This window comes from Carettochelys insculpta, chromosome 15 (genome assembly GCF_033958435.1).
Source record: "Carettochelys insculpta isolate YL-2023 chromosome 15, ASM3395843v1, whole genome shotgun sequence".
Lineage (NCBI taxonomy): Eukaryota > Metazoa > Chordata > Testudines > Carettochelyidae > Carettochelys > Carettochelys insculpta.
In genome coordinates this window covers 40,463,683-40,490,206 of record NC_134151.1, presented here as the reverse complement: position 1 = coordinate 40,490,206, position 26,524 = coordinate 40,463,683, and the positions used below count along the sequence as shown (strand labels likewise).

Sequence of the window (26,524 nt, the reverse complement as noted above, 5' to 3'; positions counted from 1 at the left end):
ATTCACCCAGAACCAAAAGTTGCTATGAGAGATTCCAGAGCTATAGGCTGGTGCAAGAGATGCTGAAATTCAGCCCTAGGCCAAGCCCGAAGGCCATTCTTGTAGAATAAATGATGATGCATCCAATGACAACAGAATAGGACTGGAGACTACCATCTGGAAGATTGAACTTGGATGCTCACAGTGAAGCAGTGGGAGCCTGGCAGTGAGTGGCACAGACTCAAGTAGGAAAACGGTAAGCTGATAGGCAGAGTTTGTACTAGACTCTGTGTCTCAAACAGTATTAAAGTGGATTTTTGGTGCTGTTATCCAACAGACTAGATGTGCTTGTTTAGTATAAGGAAGAATGTCAGAAATGGACCTAGGAGATGAGAGGATGCAAAAAGAGCAGTACAAGTCCATGAATGGAAGAGTGTGTACATGAAACTTAGGAAAAGTTAGCACACAAACCAACAGCAGATTCACATTTACCTGCAACATTAAAAAGAAACAGAGGCAGATGTAGATTTTGTCTGTATTCCATATTATTTCTGATTTCAGCTCATCATTGCAAACAGAACAGTGGCAGTTTTGCTATTTGACTTTGTACACTTGTTCAAACATGATTCAACCTCAAAAGCCTAAAACTGAAGCATTACAGTTCATCATTTGGCCCCAAATACAGTTGGAGGTTTCCCCAGGAAAAATCCATTTTACAGTTTAACATTGTCACTGGGCATTTCTTCCTTCCTCTCAATATTTGCCCAGCATGATGTATCTGCTATATATAGTAACAGAAGAGACTCAGACCACCCTGCCCTCCCTAATTAGGGGTGAGGTCGGTAGTTAGGATCTAACCAGTGGGCTGCAGTGTGAAGGGCATGGTTAAGGCTCAGGATGATTCAGATTCATTCTTTGGATATACCCTTAGAGTTATTGTGACTCATTTTCCTGTCTCCACACACTATGCAAAAAGGTCACAGCCAATATATAAACTGAAAGGCTCACTCAGTCACCATACAAATCAGTTGCTCCCAAATACACACTGTTCTGGTCATCTTTAAAGACCTCTCTGTGGCCCCTTGGCCTTGAATTTGAAAGTCTTTAGGGACTCTAGGATTACTAACATTTATAAACAGTATTTCTAGAAGTCTTCCAGAATTTTTGCATAAACCTTTTCAGCTGAAATAGCATAAAAGACTCAGGAAGTAACACTGAGGGGTGTACATGCATACACTCTGGAACACAAACATGAACACTGACATCCTCTCCTCCTCTCCCCATGCACCCTCTAAGCACTTATACCAGAGATAGTCATATGCTGCTTCAGATTGCCAATACCATCACCTGGGCTTCCATTAGCCTATTTTACACACAAAATCATGAAGTAGCATGGTATGTGGAGTCCCAGTGGCCTGAGATAGTGATGTGGTGAGCAAAGCTGAGGTGCATCCCAGACAGAGGGATGGATTCTAATAGGGCATGATACAGCATTTTCCCATTAGGCTGCAGCAGATTTTCTTGCAGATGGACGATGGTACAGTACTCCCATTAGGAAACAGGCTGTAAGTACTGGCAACTGAAATACGGAGTTTCCTCCTTACACAGCAGCCCACAAGTTTCCTACAGTTCTTAAGAGTCATGAGGACTTGTATTTTCCCTATCAGGTAACAGAACGGGGGCTCTGAGAGTCTCACCAACATGCGGCATAGCATTTCCTAGTTAGACTACAGGACAGGGTGACTCGTGGGATGTTTTGTGGGCCAGCATTATGCTCCATACTGTTCAGATGGACACACTCAGGCAAACACTAAGGTGACAGGTATTTTTGTGGCCCCTAGACAGATGGGTGGATTTTATAGCATTGGGATGGGGAAAGAGAGGAGAGCTCTTTGGAAAAACCCTTACTACCATCAGAATGACAGTACTAATACACCCCGTCCACCTGACATACCCTACCATTAAATTTTTTATATATTCAAAGTCCATCTACAAACCAAAATTCCTCATCCATCAGATTTTTAAATAAAACAGGAGATGCCACAGATAATACAAAATGCACTAGGACCTTTGCTATCAGCAGTGATTTTATGTGGAAAGTGCTAAAATACAATGATAGGCAGCTATCTAAAACCTTCAGACAGATGGGCACAACATTTCCTCCTCCTCACGCTGCAGTGGACATGGCAAGGAAGTGTGAAGGACATATGGTAGTTGGAACGGTAGCATGCCTTTCCCATGAAGCAGGATGCAAGATCTCCATGTTTCATGTGTAAAGGAAAACATGGCTCAAGAGTTCTTTCTCCAGCAGCATGACAGAAACTCAAGGTGTGGAAGTATGGCATGTCCCCTTTATGAGTAGGAAGCAGCTTCACTGGTGGATCCTGTGCAGACAGCATGTTGTGTGCTATAGCTTACTCATTCTATGATTGGGTGCAACAGATTCCACTGCAAAGTAAAACTTTAACATGTAACAATTTACCTGCAACATTCTGAGACATGAGTAAATTATAGAACGTAGGGCAATCTCACCATTTTCTGCCATATAATGGTATTGTAGGCACAGCGTAAGTGTGTTATTGAAGTAGAAAACTTTCATTAAGGGAAGAGGTTATACACACTGCCACCTGTCCAGACTTAAAACCAAGGCTGGAACTGACAGTAAACTGCCACGTACATATTCAATGAGATTTTGACCTATCTGGACAAAGCCTTTACATTCCACATGAAGATCAGGACTAGTTCCCCTATGGTGCTCACTTTGGATCTACCAGCAGTGGACAGAAGCCATGCTGGAATTGTATTCTTGCTAAGAATAAGTATCCCTCTCTGTCACCTTCTGGCCCAAGACAGAAGTTACAAGGTTCTCATGGGTCAGAAAACGGTTAAAGCTACGCACTCAACAATGTGGGTGTGCACAGAATCAAAAGCAATATTTAACTGCATGATTACATACCAATTTGCTCAGAGAACCACTGCCCCATTCAACACACAGAACCGACAGTGCACAGTGAATGAAGCAGCTCTTTCACGGTTTTTTTTTTTATTATAGTTGTTCAGCTTATGGTCTCTTTCCCATATACTGCCACATCAGCCATCCCCCTTTGCCTTATTCATTGGATAAACTTACCTCTTTCAGGTCACACTCTCCAGCTTCTGGAGTGAGCAAGTCAGAGGTCTTGTGGAAAGCGACAGTGTGAGGATCATGTAATTACAGACTGCATGGCAATTAATATGTATCGAGGACAATGGGGTTGGGAAGTAGAATATAGGCTGCTTTATCCTTGGCATTCCCACACTTGAGTCCTTCACAGCTTTTAACACAGCATTTGGTATTAAGTTAAAAACAAAACTGATGAAATTTGATCATACAAAATATACTTAACTATATACAGCATAATTGCTCTGTCCTGCCTAATACAGAACACGGCTCCTTCACAGTCAAGTGTCTTTTCAAATGCACCTCCACATGTCATTACAGATCATAAAAAGCTCCTCTTCACTTTCGCAGTCCCAGGTCACAAAATGGTAAGAGATTGCATCCTGAATGAGAATTTCCACTTAGATACACACACATGCAAGTGCATTGCCAATGGAACACTGGCAGATCATTATTAATTAAGAAAAAATGCAAAATAATTTTTTAAATCTTAATGCCTCAGGCAAATCAATAATGACTTTCATCAGACCAAGTGATCCAGTCTTAGGGCTAGCATCCCTGACAAATTACAAGATTCTTCCACAGCCTGCTAAGATTTTAGGATGGGTCAAAGTGCTTGTTTGTTTGTACAGGCAAAAATTTTATCCCTTCACTCTTTGTACTTGAAAGATGAGCTTTTCATAAAACTTATGCCCAGGCCAAGAACAAACATGCAAAATTTTAGCCCAACAGGTGGCAGTCTTGACAAGTTATAAGGAAGCTATACTGGCATTCGTGCAACAACATAACTTGGTGACAAGTATCAGAGGGGTAGTTGTGTTAGTACATATCCACAAAAACAGTGAGAAGTCCTGTGGCACCTTACAGACTAACAGATTTTTTTGAGCATAAGCTTTCATGGGCAAGGACACACTTTGTCAGATGCCTTTGATGAAGCTGTCTTTGTCCACGAAAGCTTATGCTCCAAAAAATCTGTTCGTTTATAAGCTGTCACAGGACTTCTCGTTGTTAAAACAACTTGGTATTTTGGCTGAGCTGTCCCACGGGTTTAGAAGTTAGAAAGTAGGTTACAGAAAACAGGGGAAATCCAAACTCCTAAAATACAGAGAAAATGGTCTTTAATTGGCAACAAAACTCTGTTGGCAGCTAATCTCTCTTAAAAACCTAGACCACCAAATATTTCTCTCCAAGACTTTAGTCAGGAGACAAGATTCTACTCATCTTTTGGACTCTCCCCACTTCCCCCTCCAACACCAAGAAATATTAAGAAAGATCTACTGATGTGTGCAAGCTAGGGTGTATTCTTACCCAGAAAAGGGGTCAATCCCTTCATCTGTTCTCAACATAGTGGCGTCCAGTACAGACTGCAGTGACTCACCTCAAGGCCTTTCTTTATGTGGGAGCTACTGAAGTCCAACCCTCTCATTACATATCCAAATATTCAAATTTATTTCTGGCTTGAATCTTACATGTTGCTCAGGTTCCAGGAGACTGATGGATTTGGCACATTGTTAAATATATGAAGAGTTGTTCAAGGGCTGAAGTGTGATGCAGCAGAAGGATCAATCTCAGTACTGTATTCCCCCCCACACCCCCCAACTGAAGAGAAGGAGTCCTGGGATCAGGATAATGAAGTTTCCATACTTTAGTTATCTGTAAACTCTCATGGTCTGCGGATTGGCTCTGCAGGAGCCTTCTGAGTTGGGACAGAAAGGCCTCTGGATTTGTTCCACCTCACACTTACTCAAGTATGTCTGCAGACTGCATTGAGCCAGGTTTTCCAGTGTCATCTGTTAGAATGAAAGAATTTGTCTGATTAGTTCTAGTGTAACTACCAACAGGACACTGTGGAAATCCTCATAGTACACCCAACACAGTGCAAGGAAAGACTCATTAGCCCCTATACGGGGGGGTGTCTCTCTCTCTCTCACACACACACACACACCCCACACACGTTTTACATCATCAATACAGGAAAATGACTAGACTATGGAATCTGAAATAAAATTAGAGCAATTCTAGAGACAGGACCACAAATTCCAGGATAGCCAAGTAGTCAGTTCTCTAGCAGAGATACTTGCATAATACTCCAACATCCCATACACCCACTCATGTCCTCCTAGTCACTGGAGACTCAATTCCCTCCCTGTGCCTCCTTCTCCCTGAAAAAACAAAGCAAGCCATTCATCCTCACCTCCTTTGACTCCATCTGCAGCATATGCTGGAACCCTGACACAATCCCACTCCTCCTTCACGTCAATCATGACTGAAACTGGAAAGAATTGCCACATATTGCTTCAGTCCCCTTCCTGACAAGAATGGGCTTGAATTATTAAGAAACTGCTACCAGCCACTTTGCCATAGGAACTTCAGGGACTACAGGGACTGCTACCTTCCCCTCAGTAGCCGCAGGATGCTCAGGCTGATCCAAGACACTTTCAGGAGCTCGCCACACCAAATGGAACTTCGGTGACCCCATCCTAATTATTTTTTTCGGCCTCTGCCCAAGGGATGGCTCTAACTCTAATTAATCAACAGACCAAGTTTGGGGATGAATCCCAGACATGTGCCATTTGAGGCACATTGCACATATGTTAAAAAGAAGAATGAGTTCATTGAATGGAGTTTCCCTATTAGGTTATACAAAGAGGGATCCCAAAGCAACAGGCTACATACAGATAGATTGGCATTCCCTCCAACAGAGAGATAAAGACTACATTTCTGAGGATGTGCATCCTCCACTCCATGTGCTGAATCCCCACCACCCGCTTCTTTGGAATGTGCTCTACAAAGCAGTAGCTGTTATGTACATGTGTCTCAGCTCCTTTACTTTGGAAAGCGTCCCTTCAAAGTGACAGCCAAATCCTGGGACAGACAGATGGGGGTGTCCTTAGGCTGACTCCCCTGCAGCGATAGAGCCTGCAGCTTTCTTCTTGGGGCGAGCTTTCACACTCTTTAGTGGTGGCTGCAAAAGAAAACAGAGAAGCTATCAGTTCCATTCATGCAGGACGCAAGTACAGTGCAGAAAGGAGAGAGAGCACAGATCAACCAACACAGCAAGGAGGATTGTTAAGGTTCACTACCTGTTCAATAATTTGATATGTGACGCCTTTCAGGAGGCAATTGTCCAAATAGGGGAATATAGCCACTCCTGCCTTATGTTGAGGAGCTGTCACTATTGCAAGGGTCTTGGAGAACACTTTTGGGGCTGTCAACAGTCCAAAGTGAAGCGTCCCTGCACTGAAAATGCTGCTTATGTACTACAAATACTAGTCTAAAGGTTACTCAATGCAGAAGGAAAAGCTAACTATTGAACTATCTAACACAAAAATTTGGTGAGAAGGCACTGTGTTCTGACCAAAGGCAAAGGAGGCTGAGAAGGAACTGAGGGGCCAGTAGGCTGTGTACGCATATTAGTGGCACAGCTCACCAAGGACACTGCTAACATAAATCTCCAATTAGAAGCGCAGGGGCATGTACACGCACACACATACACACTTCTCAAAGAAGAGCAGAACAGGTCTACCACAGGGAGAAACTTACTGATCACAACACCACTGCAAACATGTACATACAGTGCTGAGAGCCATGAACCACACATCTTCCTGTAGGGGATTACTGATGCTAACATAACCAGACCACATTTTCAGCTGCTGAAGGACCAGAAGGAACTCCACCTCTCACCTTTCTTTGGGAATGAGGACATACAGAGAATAAAACCCCTCCTTCCTTGATACTGCGGGGAGACCCTCTCTATTGACTGTCATTGAAGAAGGGCGTCCTCCTCTTCCTGAAGAATACTGTGTGAAAGTGGGAACCAGGAAGGAGATTTGTGAGGGAAGGGAAACTCTACAGTGTAATCCTTAACTATTAATTTCCCAGACTCAACTGTCTGTGGTGATCAACTCCCAGTTGTGGGTGAAGAATGTAAGATGGTCATTCAAATACCTAAAAGGATATTACAAGGAAGAGGGAGAAAAATTATTCTATTTAGCCTCTGAAAATATGACAAGAAGCAATAGGCTTAAATTGCAGCAACGAAAGTTTACACTGGACATTAGGAAAAAATTCCTGTCAGGGTGGTTAATTACTGGAGTAAATTGCCTAGGATGGTTGTAGAATCTCCATCATCGGAGATATTTACCAACAGGTTTGATAAATATATAACAGGGATGACATAAATGGTGCTTGGTCTTGTGACAAGGGCATGGAACTGGACTTGATGAACTCGTAAGATCCCTTCCAGTTCTATAGTGACAGAGAGAAAGCCGTGCTAGTCTGTATACTATCGAAACAAAAAAGCACTCTGCTTTTTTACTTCCAGTTCTAGCATTCTATGGCCCCAAAAATGATGGAGTAAAAAGTGGGCAGTAGCAGTGGTGGCAAGCATGTCTCCTTGTTAACAGGAAATGACACTTTGTTCCTGTAGGTATCAAAATATACAGAAGACAAAGTTGTGGGTCCTGGACCTCCTCCACTGGCATCAGGAGGTCATTGGCAATTCTTTGCAGTAACTCCTGATATTAATTATGCTTGTCCAACAGAGATGAAGAGGAAAGAATGATCACTTAATCCAGGGGCAAGGACCTGATTCCTGTTGGCACCATCAGTATCCTCAGATAAGGGTTAGTATCTGCCTTCTTAGACAAATTTGAGAATCCAACGGTCCCTGATAAGGCCAGTAAAATGAATCAACCATTTGTAGGGAACCTCACAGGGTGGAGTACCTGCAGTCCCTGGGCAATTTTTATCTGCAGGGATAGTGACCATAACTCCTCAACTACCTGTCAGGGATTAGACTTGCCAAGAAGATGTAGTTGCAAACACCACCAAATTCAAAAACTGCTTCCCTTATAATGCAGGACACTGCTGCCTCATGGCTGGACATGAGAATTTCACAGGCACCAAAAGAATAATGTCCCTCTGGAATGCTGGGCCACAGAAGAGAGGAAAGGTGAAGATAAGGTGTTCTTGAGGCCAGTTGGTGCCAGCAGTTAAGAGGTGCCATGAGGTAGAATGGTGGGATGGATGGCTTCTGGAGTCTGATCAGTGCTGCAGAAAGTGGGTTTCAGGAATGGGATCAGTATTACAAGGTCGATATCCAGGATTGAGGTCTCAAGCAGCACCAGAACTTGCTGACTGCAGAGCTCCTCAAACCTGGAACAGCTCTGAGGGTCCAGGTTGCAAGACATGCTCAGAGCCAGACAGGTGACACTCCCAGGAGTGGTGGTGGGATTCAGAGTAGCACAGCAAGGAAGGATGGGAAGCAGATGGTCCCAATATCGCTGGTTTGCCTGCAGACAGAGCCTGGCAGAGGAGAGGCTGAGGCTCATCTCTGATGGTGGGAGACTTCACCACCATCATTACAATGAGACCTTTTGTGGCCTCAAAAGGTATCAGGTGTGGCAGGCACAACCACCTCCTTGACCTGTAAGTGCAGGGAGTTCAGAAGAATGGGGGTCTCAGGGTGGTCTGAAGCATGCAGGGTCAGGAGTAAGCAGGTCAATGGTCACATGCCCAAGGGCCTCCTCCACTCAGCGTCATCCCTGGACAGAGAAGTGGACATCAGAGCTACTGGTGCTCGCCTCCTCCCTTTTGTGTGCTTGGCCAGGGGAGTCAGAGCAGTGTGCCGAGTGGCTGGCAACTCTGGCACTGGAAAATGGCAATGCCATGACTGACGAGCTGAGTCCTTTCTTGGTACCACTCCAGGTGCTGCTGGGGATGTGCTCTGGACTGAGGCCCATGGTGCTGGATCCTGCAGCTGTTTGGGGTACAGTGCTGAATCCCTGAGGAGCTGTTTGACTCAAAAATCCTAGCACTTTCTGGAAAGTGGGTTAAAAGCCTTAAAGACCTTGCACTTGTCTAACTGGTACACCTCCCACAGACACTTAGGACAAGAATTGTAGGGGTCACTTCTAGGCACAGGCTTTATGCAGGTAGTGCAGAGTTTAAACCCTTGAGACGTGAACATGCCTTAAGTCCAGGGGGAACGCAAGTGGAAAGGGAAAACCCTCACACCTTCTTGGACTAGCACTATAGCCAACTGTAATTACTAGAAACAGACAAACACACACGAGAAATACTAGGAAGGAATGGAGGACTTGCTACACCAGAGAAAAACAGGTTCAACAACCAACCATCACAGGCAGGAAGGAGGAAATGAAAGTGGTCATATATTGAGTACCATACTGGTGATACTCCAGGGCCTCAATGGCCAGTCTCAGAGTTAGCAGCTAGGGAAAAACAGTCAGTCTTACACATGATGCATATACACCTACCTGGAATTTACTTGAGCAAGCACTCAAAGAAGAGTGAACACCACTTCCCTATTCGCTTCCTTCACACTTCATGATTTGATGGACTAGTCAACTTACAAAAGATGACCAAGCGGTACAAGTCTTCTTAATCCCTCCTTCATATGGAAGCTGTTCTATACCTCTGTTTTTCCCTTCTCTGTAATTTTCCAAGTCTACCTTTTCTGAAATGGGGCAACCAGAGCTGCATGGCCACACCTTGCATGGTGCATACTATGAGTTTATATAGTGGCTGCATGATATTTTCTGTTTTATTCTGTGTGCCCCTCTGTTGGCTTTTTGTTTTTGACAGCTATTACAAATTGAGTGGATGTTTGCAGAGAACTCTGCGGTCTCCAAGAACTTTCTTGAGTAGTAACAGCTAAGTCAGATGCCTTCTTTTTTCCACATATAGCTGAGATTATGTTCCTCAATAGGTATTCCTTTTCACTCATCAACACTGAATTTCATGTGATTTTGTTGCCCATTCTCTTTAGCAAGGTCCCTTTGTAACTCTTCACAATCAGTTTTCGATTCAAGTATGTTAATTAATTTAGTATCACCAGTTATTGATCTACAGGAGGACCTTCTAATGTACTCATGACCGCTTATTTTGTCTTTGGCAAAAAACCGTGTCTATGGCTTCCTGAAAGTCCAAGTACACTACTATATCACACTTGTTTACATGTTTGTTGAGTCCCTTAAATAATTCTAATGTCTGATGTGGCATGATTTCCCTCTACAAAAACCAAGCTGACTCTTCCTCAACATACTGTGTTTATGCATATGAAAAGACCATTCTTTACTATCATTTCAACTATATGAACTAGCTCCAGTCCAAGAAGTCATTTATACAACTTTATACAAAAGCTCACCTCCACTTTTGTCACTTTCTTAGGAGTTTTGACACTCTGCGTGCGTTTTGGTGTTCTTTCCCCTGCATCCTCATCTGAAGGTTCTGTTCTAGATTCAGACTGGGCCCCATTTGATCTTTGAGATGAACTGGCCTCTTCTCCTGAGGAGTAACACAAAGCCGCTAAGGACAAGAAGAAAGGAGAGCAGTATTAATAGCTCTTACTCAGAACTTAGGGGATACATGGCAAACATGCCCATAACCTGGAAAGGAAAGAGACGCATGCCCCACAACCAGGATGAATTGATTTGCAAACAATTTCAACCACTAATTTTCAATGTGATTTAAAATCAGCAACAGGAAATTAATTTTCCCCGCTCCTGTCAGGGATGATGAGAGTCAGACTGCTGCTCCTGAGAGGAGTGGCTTCCCAGCTGCTGTCGGGGCAGCAGCCGCTCTCTCAGTGGCAGAAGCCGAGAGTCAGGCTCTAGTCAGTTTTAATGCAGCAGCCTTGGTCAGTTTCCCTGCTCCTGTGAGAGGCAGAGAGCCAGCATGCCTAGCTCCTGGCAGCCCCCCACTCACAGGATCCAGGAAACTGTCCCAGGCTGCTGCTCTGGTCAGTTTCCTGGCTCCTCTGAGTGGCGGGCAGCCCGGATCCAGGTGCCAGCTCTCTGCCACTCAGAGTCGCATTAACCCGAGATTCGTGCAACTTGAATGCGTGTACCTCGGGGTTCTACTGTAATTTATTTTCCTAAACAAGAGTGGATTCTCACTGACAGTAACCACTGAAAACACAACTGTACTCTAAATATGGTATGCTTTGCTAAGTAAGTAGGATATACTACAGCTATATACGTGTATTTCAAGTTTAATTTTAAAATTTTGGATTTGAAACTGATTAAGCAAAGAAGGTATTACCTATAATTTGTGAATTGATCTGTGGTTTCTGTTCACCATATTCAAGATTTTAGACTTATTAGAGCTCATACATTAAAACACAGTGTTTATTCTTAGATTGGAAAAGGAAAATAAGCTTTCCTGACTTTACATTTTCCCAACTTTTCTTAATCTTGAAGGAACTAAACATTGAACTGAACTAATTGAATAAACTGCAACAAAGAAAATTATTTGTACCTGCCGAAGAGGATATTACTGAAAAAAGCTAGTTTAGAGCTTCAAAAACACTCTGGTTCCAAGTGCATAGCCAGCAACTTCCACTAGTTCAGTAATCTGGCATTCTTTAAAACCACTCCAAACACCCCCTTTTCCCCCATATAACTCATAATTCTGTGTTACACACAGCTTTGAAAACAAAATTCAAAGCTTTAGCAGTACTTAAATCACTATGCTGAAGCCTCTAGACAGCAGTGGCCAACCTTTTTTCATCAGGGGTCACATGGCATTTTTTTACATGTTCCAGGGGCTGAACACCAAATATCCCCCAACTCCCGCCCCCATCCCCAGGCTTAAACCCTCTGAGCCCCAAACCACCCCAGGCCCAGGATTAACTTACCTCACACAGGAGTTCTGCATGCTTCTGCCCTCTGCTGCACCTTTGCCAGGCTGCCATCGCCTCTTCACCACACCTGTGTGGCTCCCCACTGCCACCCTTCTACTCCCTTCCCCCCCCGCATACACTGCGTGGCTCTCTGCCCTGCTGCACTGAAATAAAGGGACTCAATTTAATTGGTTGAACAGCCAGATCCCTCCTGCTGGCCATTAAACCAATTAAATTGATTTCTGCTCTTTCAGTGCAGCAGAGCAGGAAGCTAAAGGAGTGAGCGAGCAGCGGCAGCATCTGGAGCTGCAAATGGCTCCTTAAATAGCCATATGTGGCTACTGAGCCTGCTTTCAAAATGGCGCTGCTGCTGGCTCCACCGGTCAGATGAAAAGGCTCCACAGGCCACATATTGGCCACCTCTGCTCTAGACCCTCCCCTTATTCCTGTTATTCAGCACGTCATAGAATGGTCTAACAGGAATACTATGTACCTGAATCCTCAATAGTTTCAAGAAGGCCACTACTGGAGGTGCGCAGCTGTGGCTTGGGACTCCGTAGATGCACAGTATCTTCACCCTGGATCAGAGTCAAATCCTGCATGCTGAAACTCCGTAGCTTCTCCGACAAAACTCCCTGACCCTTACAGGACACAACAGGTAAGAGCATAAGAACAGCTATAATAGATCAGACCGAAGGTCCATCTAAGCCCAGTATCCTGTCTTCTGACATACCAGTACAAGATGCCCCAGACAAAATGAAGAGAATTGGTAATTATCAAGTGGATAGATCCTCTTGCTCATTACCATCCTTGATAACCAGAAACTATGAACGCTATCCTTTCACATCCTGGATATTAGCCATTGATGGATGTATTCTCCATGAATTTACCTAGATCTTTCTAGAACTCTGTCATAGTTGCAGGCTTCACAAAATCCTCTAGAAAAGAGTTCCACAGGTTAACTGTGAAGAAATACTGCCTTTTGCTTGTTTTAAATCTGGTGCCTATTGATTTCATTTGGTGACCCCTAGCCTTTGCATTACATGGGGTAAACACCACTTCCTTAGCTACTTTCTCTACACCAGTCATGATGTTATAGACCTCAGTCACATTCCTACTCAGCTATCTCTTTTCCAAGCTGAAAAATCCCAGTATTAATCTATCCTCATACAAAAGCCATTCCATACCCTACTCAGTTTTGCTGCTCTTCTCTGAACATTTTCCAGCTCTAGTATATCTTTTCTGAGATGGAGTGTCCACATCTGTACATTGTATTCAAGATGTGGGTGTAATACGAATTTATAAAAAGACAATTCTATCTTATTACCTACCCCTTTCTTAATGATTCCCAACATTCTCTTTGCTTTTTTGAGTGCTGCAGCGCATGGAGTAGATGTTTTCAAAACTCACCACAATGACTCTTACACCACTTTCCTGAGGGATAACAGCTAATTTAGACCTCATCAATTTATATGCATAGTTGGGATTATGTTTTCCAATGTGCAACAATTTACACTGATCAACATTCAATTTCATCTGCTATTTTGTTGCCTAGTCACCCACTTTTGAGCAATCCTTTTATAACTATCTTGAACAGTTTTATGTCCTCTGAAATTTTGCCACCTCATTTTTAAATTCTCTCTCCAGTTCATTCATGAATTTTGAAAATGACTGGCCCCATAACAGTCCCTTTGGGGGACATCACTATTTATCTCCCTGTAATCTAAGCATTTATTCCTACCTTGTGTTTCCTATCTTTTAGCCAGTTACCAGTCCATGAGAGGACCTTCCTTTGCATGCCATGGAAGCTTACTTAGCTTAAGAACCTTTGGTGAGGGGCCTTGTCAAAGGCTTTCTAAAAATCTAAGTACACTATATCATTGGATACCACTTGTCCACATCATTGTTGATTTCCTCGAACAACTCTAGTAAACTGGTGAGGCATGATTTCCCTTTACCAAAACCAATTTTGACTCTTCCTCCACAAACAAGCAGTTCTGTAGCACCTTAAAAACTAATGAATTTATTAGATAATGAGCATTTGTGGGCACATTCTTCAGATTATTGGAGTAGTATTCCAATAATCTAAACAAATGGGTCTTACCCCACTCCATACACACACCAGGGTCAGTTGAGCAGGGCCAGCAGCTTGACTAACTGGAAGACTTGATTATCTAACATTCCCTGTTCCCCAGCTTTTTACTGCATTTGTCAAGCTACAGACTAACATGTCTACCCCTTTGAGACTATCCACAAATTATGGTCACCTATATGTCTGATGATATTACTTTTTACTATAGTTTCAACCAGTTTGTCCGGTAATGAAATCAGACTTATCAGCCTGTAACACCAGGATTACCTCTGGAGCCCTTTTACAAATTAGCATCACATTTGCTTTCTCCCAGTCATTAAATTGGCTTGTATACCCAAATGAGAGATTACAGACCACAGGTTAATAGTTCTGCAATTTCACTTTTGAAGAAACTCAAATCTCTTGGATGAATACCATTTGATTACGGTGACTTATTACTGTTCCAGTTATCAACTTGTTTCAAAACCTTCTCTAATAAAACCAGGGGTATCTCAGACATGATTTCTTTCACCTGGGATTCTTCAGAGACAAACTGGAAAGAGAGGGAAAATGTCCTATTTCAGACAAAGAGACTCATGAAGAGGAGAGATGTGCATGCACCAGCGACCAACAGAAAAGAAGACTGTCCTGGGACAGTCTCCTGCTCAGCCACTCCACAAGCTGACGTGCTGCATGAAGAATAATGCAAACTGAAGGCAGGCAGAAGAAAAGTGAAGTCAGCACTACCTGCTAGCTTCCGTCCAAGTTAACAGGGAATCAACTGGAGGGACACAGCAACAAAAACAAAAATCGCTTTCAAGCAGAATTTGATAAGATCATGAATGGGATTATAGACATGGTGGACTATGACAGACAGCAGGAAACTGCAGATGATGTGATCCTTTCCAATCCTATGTTCCTATCTGCCTCCTGGAGACAGAAAGGTGTTTCAGAGGCTAAGAAAGTGGATGCAGCACCCAGTTGTGTTACCTTTGCAGCTGCAGTAACTGCTGCATTGGCCGCCAGGTTTAAACCTTTCTTGCCGACTCGCATCATGGTTTCATAACTCTTGTCACGTGCCTGGGTAATATACTCATCAATCTCCTAGGACAGAAATTGGGAAACCCAGAGTGTAGATGACTGGTTACGAGCATGGACAGAGATACTCTGCATTAAAAATCTAAACCCATCAGGCACATTTCTCCAAGACTAAAGGCTCTAGCTACTAAGAAATACTTCTCTGTCATTCAGGCACTGTTTTCCGTTTTCTATTTATAGCAGGCTTACACCCACTGGAAAATTGCATTAGTAACTTGTCAGCAAGCAGAGAACTAATACCTAATTTACATAAAATGAAGCAAAAGGTAGCTGTCCTATCAATAACTTGAAGCTGTAGCCCACAGAGGTTACAGTTTCTGGAATGCAAGGTTTCCATCTTGAGTCAAACAGTCCATCACATCTGCAAGCCACACAGCTATACTAAAAATTACAGCTACAGGTAGAACCTTCCTAGTCCGGCACTGTCTGTAGTCCAGCATGATTTTAGTTAGCTGGATGTCCACTTATCATGGGTACGGTTAAGTTTCCTGTGGTCCCATAAAGTTTGTTTATAGCCGCCATTCCTGGCTCTCAGTGTTCTGTGCTGTTTTTGATCTATAATTTACTCCTAAATGTCTTCTAAGAGCCATGTAAGCAGTAGGAATGTTGGCGATGCTCCTAGACAATATTGACCTCCCATGGTTCGGTAAATTCTCTGGTTTGTCACTGGTCAAGTCCCAAGACTGCTAGACTAGAGAGGATCAACCTGTAGTACAGGTCAGATTACAATATTCCACAGGGTGCACTTTGTCCACCTTCTTTTGGAGGAAGTAACATCCTACAGCCTCTGTAGGCAGCACAAATACGACTTGATGCATCAGAATATTTATTAATGGTATAAAAAGGTCACAGGTTATCCATCTTCCACGGAAGGTCTATACCCATAACAAAGGAAAAGTACCTTCTCTTTACTGGAGAGTGTTGGGTGCACAAACTTCCTATAAAGGACACTGGATCCCTTGGTGTAAGGAGAGAGCAGCCAGATCACAAATGCGATTTTCAGCTCAAAATAAAATGGAAACCTGACAGAGATGAAACAGCTAGAATCAAAAGCAAGTCAGAGGCAGCTGCATATAGACAATCCAAAGCAGAACACACATAAGATTAGCAAACAGATGATTTAGAAATTGAATAGAATGACCATCACAAGGCCAGCAATGGAACAAAATCCTACATGAACCTCAGGATCACGCCTCCTTGAAAACACTCTGGATATATCTGCAATAGACTTGGGTTTGGGCTGCACAGACAGTGTTTGTAGTTATGTCTCAGGCTGCTTGAGCTCTGAAGACCACCAGGCATTTATTGCTAAATAAGGCAAAATGGTTAAATCAAAGCTACCTGTCACAATGTCTACAAAATGTACATATATATCTCCTTGGGTGGAACAGAGGTTACCGAGGTAACTGGCTCTGTGGACATGGGGAAATCAATGGATGTGACATACCTTGACTTTAGCAAAGCTTTTGACACAGTTTACCACAACCTTCTTGCCCATAAGTTAAGGGAGTACGGATCGGATACATGGACTGTAAAATAGACAGAAAACTGGCTTGATGTGGGTCAGCGGTTTGAGCATTGGCCTGCTAAACCCAGGGTTGTGAGCTCAATCCTTGAAAAGGCCATTTAGGCACTGGGGCAAATAGATGCCAGGGATGGTGCTTGCCCCTGCCAAGAGGACAGGGGACTGGACTAAATGACTTCCCAAGGTCCCTTCCAGTTCTAATGTGTATCTCCAATTATATTTATTTGATGGATGGGCCCAATGGCAAGTGGTCAATGGCTCAGTGGCTGGTTGGTGGTCGGTTTCAAGTGGAGTACCCCAAGGATCAGTTCTAGGGCCAGTACTGTTCAACGTCCTTATTAATGACCTGGATGAGGGGATGGATTGCACACTGAGCAAATTTGCAAAGGACACTAAGCTAGGAGGTCAGGTGGATACACACTGGAGGGTAGGGACAGGGTACAGAGTGACCTAGGCAAACTGGAGGATTGGGACAAAAGAAATTTGATGAGATTCATCAAGAAGTGTGGAGTTCTGCACTTGGGATGGAAGAATCCCAAGCACTCTTACCAGCCGGGGACTCACTGGCTAAGTGGTAGTGCAGCACAAAAAGGACCTGGAGCTTACAGTAGATGAGAGGCTGGATATGAGTCAACAGAGTGCCCTTTTAGCCAAAAAGGCTAACGGCATAGTAGGGTGTATTAGGAGGAGCACTTCAAACCGATCTAGAGAAGTTATTATTCCCCTGTACTCTGCACTTGTGAGGCCACATCTGGAGTATTGCATCCAGTTCTGGGCCTCCCCCAGTATAGAAAGGATGTTGACATATTGGAGAGGGTTCAGCTGAGGGCAACAAAAATAATTAGGGAGCTGGAGCACATGAACTATGAGGAGCACCTGAGGGATTTGGGCTTATTTACTCTGAAGAAGAGAAGACTGAGGGGCAATTTGATAGCAGCCTTCAACTTTGTGAAAGGGAGCTCTAAAGAGGACTGAGAGAAACTGTTCTCAGTGTATCAGAGGGGTAGCCGTGTTAGTCTGGATCTGTAGCAGCAACGAAGGGTCCTGTGGTACCTTATAGACTAACAGAAAAGTTTAGAGCATGAGCTTTCGTGAGTTAACTCACTTCTTCAGATGCTGTTCTCAGTGGTGACAGGTGGCAGAACAAGTACCAATGGTCTGAAGTTACAGAGGGAGAGATGTAGGTTTGATATTAGGAAAAACTACTTCACCAGGAGGGTGGTGAAGCACTGGAATGCATTATCAAGAGAGGTGGTGGAATCTTCACCCCTAGAGGTTTTTAAGTCCCTGCTTGACATAGTCATGGCTGGGATGATTTAGTTGGGATTGGTCCTGCTTTGGGCAGGGGGCTGGACTTGATGACCTCCTGGGGTTCCTCCCAGCCCTGGAATGCTATTATTCTGCTCATCCTAAAAGAGTATTTGAGTGCTTTCCATCCCTTTCCCATATGGAATAAATAACTAAGGTACTCACCAAGAAAGAACAATATCTGTTAATGTTTCTGCTGTGGTGAAGAAGGCAAACACTATCCAATACATCATCCACTTCACCTGTAAAAGGAAAGCTATTTAATTAGAAACCAAAACCCACAAACACTAAGATACAACCCCAAAGTCGGGATTTCTTTCTGGCCAAATGACTTTTCACATAAAAGATGTTAATTTTATTTTAAGAGTTAGGGTATGGCTCAGTAATTTAGGTTAGAATACACTGAATTGCTGTCATAACTTCCATAAAACTGAAAATTACGAACACACAAAATTGTCAGCTAAGGTTAACCTTACAAGAAATTCAAACTAATTAAGATATACAAATACACAGGAGCACCCAAAACAACTTTATCTCTATTACGTAGTAACACAATGAAATAACCAAGTGATTATAGCACTTTAATATTTGTAGTCCTAAACTAAATTCAGACTTTTTGACTGAAAGTTAGATTTTTTCCTCTTTTTGCCAGAAGTTATGACGTTTGGATTTCCTTCTCATTTTAACTTTGACCTGGAATATCCCGGATTTGTCAGTTTTGGGGATATATACAACAGCCATGTTACAACTTTCAATCTAAATTGATATGCACTCAACATTAATTCCATCCTTAAATGCAGTTGGTTTCAGAATTTTCATTTTAGTTAAAAGCTCTAAGTGACCGTTGAACAAGAAACCTATAGAAACTGCTACTATGCAATATTTCTGATTGATTTTTAACTTTAACTTTTAGACATATCTTTCTGTGGATCTTGTTTTTTGACACGGGAAGCCAAAAAATTTTCCACTCCCTGTTGAACTCGTCTACTGGATAATTTTTAAAAGACTTTTAGGATTAATGATTATTTTTACTGTTGTTCATAAGAGAAAGAACTGCTCTTTTTCAAAATTACCACTATGTCCTATTGTTTCCAACAGGAGCAAAGTCAAGATGCCCTCAGAAAAAAAGATAGGACTCCTGGGCTGTCAGGCACACTGCAAGAAACAGAAAAACTGAGGCCATGACCATCTTTGCTCTAGGTAACACGTAGTCTCACTAACCATTGTGAAATTGGGGAATTCTGCATGCAATTATCTATAAGAAGGATATATGCTGAAGTTTACATCTTCCTCTCTGATGAAAGAGTTTGAAGAATCATTTGGGAGAAACAAAATTAAGATCTGATACAGGAAGCTAACGAACCATCTTGATTTTTTTTATACTAACTTATGGAATTACTTGTAAAGTCTTAGAAAATTCATCCTATGTTCAACTAGTAAGTACTGTAATCCAGGATACACTGTATTTTTCTCCAAAAACAATAGAGAGTGAATCCCTGCAAATCTCAACTCAGCCTTAATTATGGAGCTACAGATGACACACCCCTTGACAATAGATTGAATGCCACTGGTTTCAATATAGAACTTCAGGGTGCCCCATTTAACCTTTTATCATGTTGCAAATTGGCCCTTTAAAGTTCCTACACTCTATTTGCCAGAACTGGGGAATGGGCAACAGGTGATGGATCACTTGATGATTAACTCTTCTGCTCATTACGTCTGAAGCACCTGCATTGGTAAGAGTGCCAGCTGTCCAGTTTTTGGTTTTTTTTTTTAACCAGAACACAGAATCAAAAATGAATCCTGGAGGATGTTAAACCCCCAGTGAGTGGAGAAATGGGGCAGGCAAGCTCTTTACCCAGTTCCCAGGAAGCAACTAATATGCCCAGCTCCTAGTCAAAAGCATAGCCATGAAAGCTGGATGTGATACCCGCATCTGCAGGTGCCTCCCCAAGTGCCGGTTCTGCCATTCCACATGGCTGGGAACTGTGAACAATGGAAGCTGCAAAGGTGGTACCCACAGGATGAGTCAGCACACAGTGCCTCCATCTAGGAATCAGAGAGAGATGTTGCTGCTTCTTGGCAGCTACCTGTGGTCAGCACCCCTGCGTCCCTGGCCCGGAGCCCCATCCCACATGCCAAACCCCTTTGCCCCACATGCTCAGCCCAGAGTCCACACCTGCACAACAAGCAACAGAGGGACTGGGATGGAATGGGCAGGGCCTCAGAGAAGGCAGAGGGTAGTCATGGAGCCTCAGGGCAGAAGCAGTTTTTTGCATTCAGTTTTTTGCAATCAGAAAGCTGGCAATCCTGGGCATCGGCCACTGTCAGAAGACAGGATACTGGGCTAGATGGATCATTCTTACACATTCCTATTCTTATTTTCTGACAAATCTTCTTAATTAGTTCCTCAATAGTCCCTTGAAGAGATTTTCAATCAAAGCCATTTTGAAAGCTGTAATTGGCCACAACTATGGTACAGCGATCTTTTGAAAGATGATCTTCTGGAAGATCATCTTTCGAAAGTGTGTGGCCACACACAAAAAAGCATATTGAAAGATTGATTCCCTCTTTTGATAAAGCATCCACACAGCTCCAGCTCTTTTGGAAGAGCAGGCCAGGGACCAAAAAAATCAAGTGCCATGAGGACTGCTCTTTTGGAAAAAAATGCCCACAGAGCAGCTATACATGCTTTGTTTCCCCCGAAAGAAGGTTTCGAAAGGAGGCACTCTTCCTGATCTGGGAATGGAAGAGAGGTTCTGGAGAAAGAGACGCATTCTTTCGATTTCAGATTGAAAGAGCACATTCTGTGTGTGGACATTCTGCATCTTCTTTCAAAAAAGGCCTGATTTTCCGAAAGAATTTGCTAGTGTAAACACAACCATTAAGTTTCAGTGGCTGGTTCTCTTTTACCCACAATTCTGGTGACTCAAAATTCTACAAAGACACAAATTTTTCCTTTAAAGAAACTGGGCTGCTTCATCCCAATCATTACTCCTAAAAGACAAATTGTGGGGCTGTACCAGAATAGATGACTTCACACAAACTGCACTCATGTTAACAGAACAAAGCAGCAGAAATGTAGCACTTTAAAGACTAACAAAATGATTTATTCAATGATGATTGGTTATCTGCCTGGACTGTTCAGTGTTGCAAAGGCAGAAGGTTTGGTGGAAGCTGCAGGGAGAAAAGCCAGCAGAGAAATTAGAAATCATTGACAGGGGCAGGAGGCTACAAACTAGAAGAAAAAGTATTGGACGAGTGGGTGACAGTAGACAAGTAAGGTACATGGAACATGTGAGGCAGGAATAAAAAATGTCAAACACAGGCAAAATTCTTCTTTTTGCTCTTTCCCTTGCCAGTATTATCTTTTTTTAGACTCAGTTTCTGCAAGACAAAGACTAGTTTTGCATTTTGTTTTTGCAGGTCTAAGTAACTGGCAGAATACTACTTGACAAGAACAAACAGAATTGTGTACTTTAGACCACCACTCTTTTAGGCAGTGTAAAAATTATAAACCAGAACCTATACTATAAATATTAAGGTTGTATAGTCAAACATTCACAAGTTAGAAATTGCCAGTTATTCAGATTCATAGGTCCACAACAGCATTTCCTAACTTCTGAGTGCTTGAATTTCCATTAACACATTTTTATAACCTATATTTGTAGAACAACATGTCTCGTGCTGGCAGTATTAGGATAGCCTTAGAATTTCTAAATATTAAAACGACAATTTCTCAACTCAAAGTATTGCATCCAACATGAGCAAATTCTATATGAGACACCACCTTGACAGCTAAGGAAGAACTGACAACAGAACCATAAGTTAGTCATAGCTTAAGTACAAGTGCTCATATCTTGATCACATTTGTTTTGTGCCAACAGACTGATATCCAAATCAATAATACTTGGTGCTACAAAAAGACTCCATTTCCCAAACTGAAAAAAATCATGAGCCAAATCAATTGGGTGATAATTTAAATAAGAATGTGATTATCAAACTGAGAATTGTTTAAGAAAATTTTACTAAATGCTCTCAAAAGAAACTAATCAAGACAGGCATCCATGTTAATTTAAAAAAGACCAAGTAACCAGGTTATAGAGGAAGTGAAAGCAGTTACAAAATATAAAAATACATTAAAGTGAAAAATATGGGAAGCTGATGGTAACAAATACAAATAAATTAGAAATTGTAAAAAACTGATAAGGGGAGCAACAGGACACAAGGAAAACTCTATGGCCAGCAAGAAGTAGGAACTTTAAGTGCTCCTTTTTATGTGTATTAGGAACAAAAATTCTTAACAATAGCACTGGTTCCTCATTGGATGAAAATGGCAGAATTGTGAAGTTACTACAAGATGGTTTAACAAGTGTTTGAAAGACCCTATGCAAAAGTCAGCATTTATCCAGGACTTGCTGTCAGACAGGGAGTACATATTAATGAAAGGTCCCAAAGGGATCTGTCCCATATACAGCAATGTTACATATTATTATTTAGACCAGGATGGAGTGGGAATATTTTAATAACTTATCTTAGCCACAGGCCATTGCACATAATAAATATGGAGTGGAGAGTATGTGTACAAAATCTGCAGATGACACAAAGCTTGTGAAGGGCTGTAATCCATTGGGAGGATAGGATTAGAATTCAAGATGTCTTGATAAACTGGAGAGCTGGGTATGAAATCTTCTGAACTTCATCTTAAGTGCAAAGTATTACTTAGGAGGAAAAAGTGAATGTAGAATGGTTTTTAATTCATTTAATGTGTGCCATGTTAATTCTGCATTATTCCATTGCCAATCATTTCTCTCTCAAACTGGCACTACTGAGTCACTACTGAAGTGTTCTGTATCCCATACAGTAGACCCCCGCCCCCAGTTACATGGAGGTTCCATTCTTGGCAAACTCCATATAAGTTGAATTTTCACCTAACTGGAGAGCCAGAAAACTGATCAGCGCAGCAGCAGTCCTGGTGCTGGTCAGTTTCCCAGCTCCCACCCTCAGGTGGGGAGCCAGGAACCAGGGGCAACCTGGCTCCCAGCTCCCCTCTGCAAGCAGGAGCCAGGAAACTGACAAGCACATCCATGTATGGAGGAACATGCAGATCTCCTTCAGGACTGGACCTTGATGGGTTTCAAGTGGAAACATAAAATGTGCTGCCAGAGCACTGCTGTTTTGATGAAGCATACTTGCCAGCTCAATCTAGTCTCTGCAGACAGGGCTTTTCTGTTTGACCCCATTAGAATATATTTATACCCCCCATCCCTTCCTCCCTATAAGCAAATCTGAAATACCACAGCTTTTTAAATGATTCATTAATGCAGGGGCAGGCAAAATATGACCCATGGAATAGATATGGCCTGCCAAACATTTGGATCTGGCCTGCTGTGGTCCAGCAAGATCCTCAGGTAGGCTTGCTGGATGCTGCAGACACAAAGAGGTCAGCTGCTGGGAACGTTCCTGGGGAGTGGGGCAAAAGCAATCACCAAGCCCTGCCCCCACCTCCTGCACCATCCTCAAAGCTTCCCATTAGCCCAAACGCAGACAATGGCAGCTGCAGGTACAGTGCTTGTAGGCACGTGCAACACATGGAGACCCACTGCCCCTGTGGCACACCACACACACTGGCCCCAGCAACCAAACACTGAGTGGAGTGTGGAGCTGTGGGAGCCAGGAAGCCTGTCCAAAGATCCTCTGGGCCACCAGCTAGAAGCTGCCTATCGTAACTGCTTTCTGTTCAGAGCGAGCACCTGACACCCTACCCCACTCCCTCCCACATATAAGCCCCCTACCCCAGGTTACAACCATCTACGCTCCCTCATTCAATGTTGCCCCAGGTCAGAAGCCCTTCCTGTACCCAAATTCCTTCCCAGATCCTGCATTCCCTCCATTACTATTGTAGAAAAGCACAGCTACTGACCACTTACCAAATTCCTGAAGTGGTTCACCACTGAAAATTATTGCCTACCCCTGCATTCACACCATCAATAATGGGCACCTGCAGAGCCACATGTTCAAGTGCTCAGCACCCATGGGTTTAGCCTGATTTTCAAAAGCTGTCTGCTTCCTTATCACCACATACACCAGATTTTCAATACTGCTCATCAGTCAACAGCTCCCCCTGTAATGCTTAAGGCCAAGATGCTTACAACACCTAATGCACCAAGCTCTTCTGAAAACCTGCCTCTTTGTTGCTTAGTGGAAGCTGAGGTCTTTTGAAAATCTTGTCTCAACTGTGTCAGCAGAATTCTCTTTGGAATGCTGGCCACAGTGCTTTACCAGACAACAGATTACTTTCACAGGTTTGTAAGGGTGGTATTCTCATTTTAAAAGCATAAGCAAATGGAGATGCAAGACAGCACAGACAGAGGAAGTTATTATATAAACTTAGGCAGTCTTAATGCAATCCATCTTTGCCTAGCCTTGTGAGTTTGGCCTCTAGTTCACTACACCCCATTGAGTGACAAGAGACAGGGTTTGCCCCAGCCAGAGAAGAAAAAGGAAGCTGGTGTTAGGAGGGAGAAAATGGTGGGATGGTGGTGGCGGGGGCAGGGGAGAGAAGCCTAGTATTCTCGAAGAAAGGATGAGTCAGGTTGTGGGGATTGCCAATGGGAATACAACATGGGGACACACACTTACATATTCTTTCACATTTTTTGTCTTCACTGCCTTGTAAGAGGAATATGCAGGGTACAAAGTGCCGAATATCAGCCTGGAATAAAACAGAGCCCATAAGAACTATTACACACTTTTGCCTACTTGATGGTGCTCCTCTTCTGGCTCACCACATTTAATTTTGCTTTACCCCCGCGCCCCCAGCCCTGCCTTTACTCTCAGACATCGATTCAGCAAGTGGATGTCACGGGCTCACAGCGTCTGACGGCCCTGCAGACTTCCACGGGCAACAAGGCCTCTGCCCATCTGGCCGGGGGACGAGGTCTTACACGGCGGTGACAGGCACGTCGCCAGGCGACTCACCTCCGGAGAAGCAGAAACACGCGTTCTGCGGCACTCGGGCAGCGCCTGCCCGGCGCGGCTGACAACCAGCAGCCGCATGGAACCACCAGCGTTGACCTAGAAAGCTCCCAGACACCGCCCCTACTGCCGCCGCCGCCGCCGCCGCGCCCTGCCACGGGCAGCTGATGCCCGGCTGGGGCTGCGCGAACGGCTGGCGCTCACCAGAGTCGCTTGCCCTGCTCCTACGGAGCCCCCTCCGCTCCGCTCCGCTCCCCTCAGCCCCGCCCGGCCGCCCTTCCCGCAATTCTGACAGGCCCCGGGATGCCGCAGAGCCGCCCGCGCGCCGCACTCACACCACGAGCCGGGAGATGATCCACGAAACCATGGCGGGGCCGGGGCAGCTGGCGATCCTTAAAGGGCAGGTTCCTGCAGCAACGATGGCCCTGCCGCTGGCTTTTAAAGGGGTGGTTTTGTCGGAGGGAAACGGGCCTAGGGCTCCTCAGCGCGAGACCCGCGCGGTGCGGTAGGTCTGTTACGCACCAGCCACGCAGCGTCCCGCGTACGCCCCCTGCGTCCACATAAACCCTTACGCGCTGCTACGCGTCGTCTTCTCAGCCCTCTGCGCACGTGACGAGGCAGCGGCCCCCGCCAGGGCCGCCCTGAGGTGGGCCGGGGGTGAGGGGCAGGTTTAACACGGATTCTATTCCTGGGGCTACTTAGGTACCTGTGTGGTCCCGCCGCCCCCGCAGTTGCTAACTTACCTGGCAGGAATAGTTTTCCTACTTCTTACATAAAGAAAAACAGCTGACACCACACTCCCCCCATTCGGACTCTTCGAGCATAAGATATTCCCAGTTCCAAATCTTGAGTTGTCAGTTGTAGGGCAGTAACACATCTGACATTTCGCACACTCCTGGAGTAGAGATCCATTAAACCAGCCGACCCTGGCACTCATTTTTAAAATGTCTAAAGGTACAAATCAAAGTCAAGAATGAGATTTCTTTTAGGAATGTTTAAAAGAATATAAATTTCTGAAAAATAACAATCCATAGGTCAGCTAAAGCGCTGGTCCCATCTTGGCAAACCTGTAAATGGCCTTACTGCTATCCAGGTATTGTCACGTTTCAATTCACAAGCCAAAGTTACCAAGTTGCTTAACACCCATCTCCCATTGTGGATCTTAAGTACTCCTTCACTCTCTTGAGCACAGAGAAGTACCTCTCCCTTGACACAAGAAAATGGAAGGTTGAAGGGGGAAAAGTGATCAGGAATAGACAACATGGATTCACCAAGGGCAAGTCCTGCCTGACCAACCTGATTACCTTCTATGATGAGGTAACAGGCTCTGTGATTCTATGATCTTCTGGACTAGCTCCTGCTGTACCTTCACAAACAGTTGGTAGTGTTTTTAACTACTGCTAAAGATGAAGTCCTGAACAAATGCAAGGACTTCTGACACTTGGGGATGCTGGAACATGTATCTGCAATAACAAGATTAAGTCTATGAGCATAGCAGTGTATGTAAATGTCATGTATTATCCAGTCCTCAATGTGTGCTTGCACTGCTATTAAATGCCTACCCAGCACAAAAGCTCCATCACAGGACTGAGCAACAATATACTTACCGTCAAGCTTCAAATGCTGTAGTTCTTCAATAATCTTTCTTGAAACAGATTCAGCATTTAGATTTGCTATGTGGAAGCAGCCCAGCACTCTTTCCTGAACGATTTGTCTGAAAATTACAATTCTTCCAAATTTCAGCTGGAAGCAAGTCAAGAA

General features: G+C 43.7%; 1 protein-coding gene across 2 annotated transcripts; it reads right to left on the bottom strand.

Annotated features, from left to right (window-relative positions):
- Window positions 1–515: 515 nt before the first annotated feature.
- Window positions 516–25,147, bottom strand: REEP2 (receptor accessory protein 2). 2 transcript variants are annotated; one of them, XM_075009424.1, is made up of 9 exons: window positions 25,099–25,147; window positions 24,428–24,500; window positions 17,951–18,027; window positions 15,854–15,974; window positions 14,845–14,958; window positions 12,277–12,424; window positions 10,308–10,468; window positions 5,950–6,104; window positions 516–4,929 (listed from the first exon to the last, which is right to left on the bottom strand). In XM_075009424.1, exons 1-8 carry the CDS (start codon window positions 25,128–25,130, stop codon window positions 6,030–6,032), a joined length of 801 nt encoding a protein of 266 aa, XP_074865525.1. In that variant the 5' UTR covers window positions 25,131–25,147; the 3' UTR covers window positions 516–4,929; window positions 5,950–6,029. The 2 variants fall into 2 exon arrangements, with proteins under 2 accessions (XP_074865525.1, XP_074865526.1); XM_075009425.1 differs by having other exon boundaries at window positions 5,970–6,104.
- Between the last annotated feature and the right edge of the window lie 1,377 nt (window positions 25,148–26,524).

What these genes read in the sequence shown, in the direction of transcription:
- REEP2 (XM_075009424.1), bottom strand. Translation starts at nt 25,130, where the DNA reads ATGGTTTCGTGGATCATCTCCCGGCTCGTGGT. An exon ending in CACTCTCCAGTAAAGAGAAG is followed by an intron (nt 14,959 to 15,853) that starts GTACTTTTCCTT and finishes TTTCTGTCCTAG; the next exon opens with GAGATTGATGAGTATATTAC. An exon ending in TGAAACTATTGAGGATTCAG is followed by an intron (nt 10,469 to 12,276) that starts GTACATAGTATT and finishes TCTTGTCCTTAG; the next exon opens with CGGCTTTGTGTTACTCCTCA.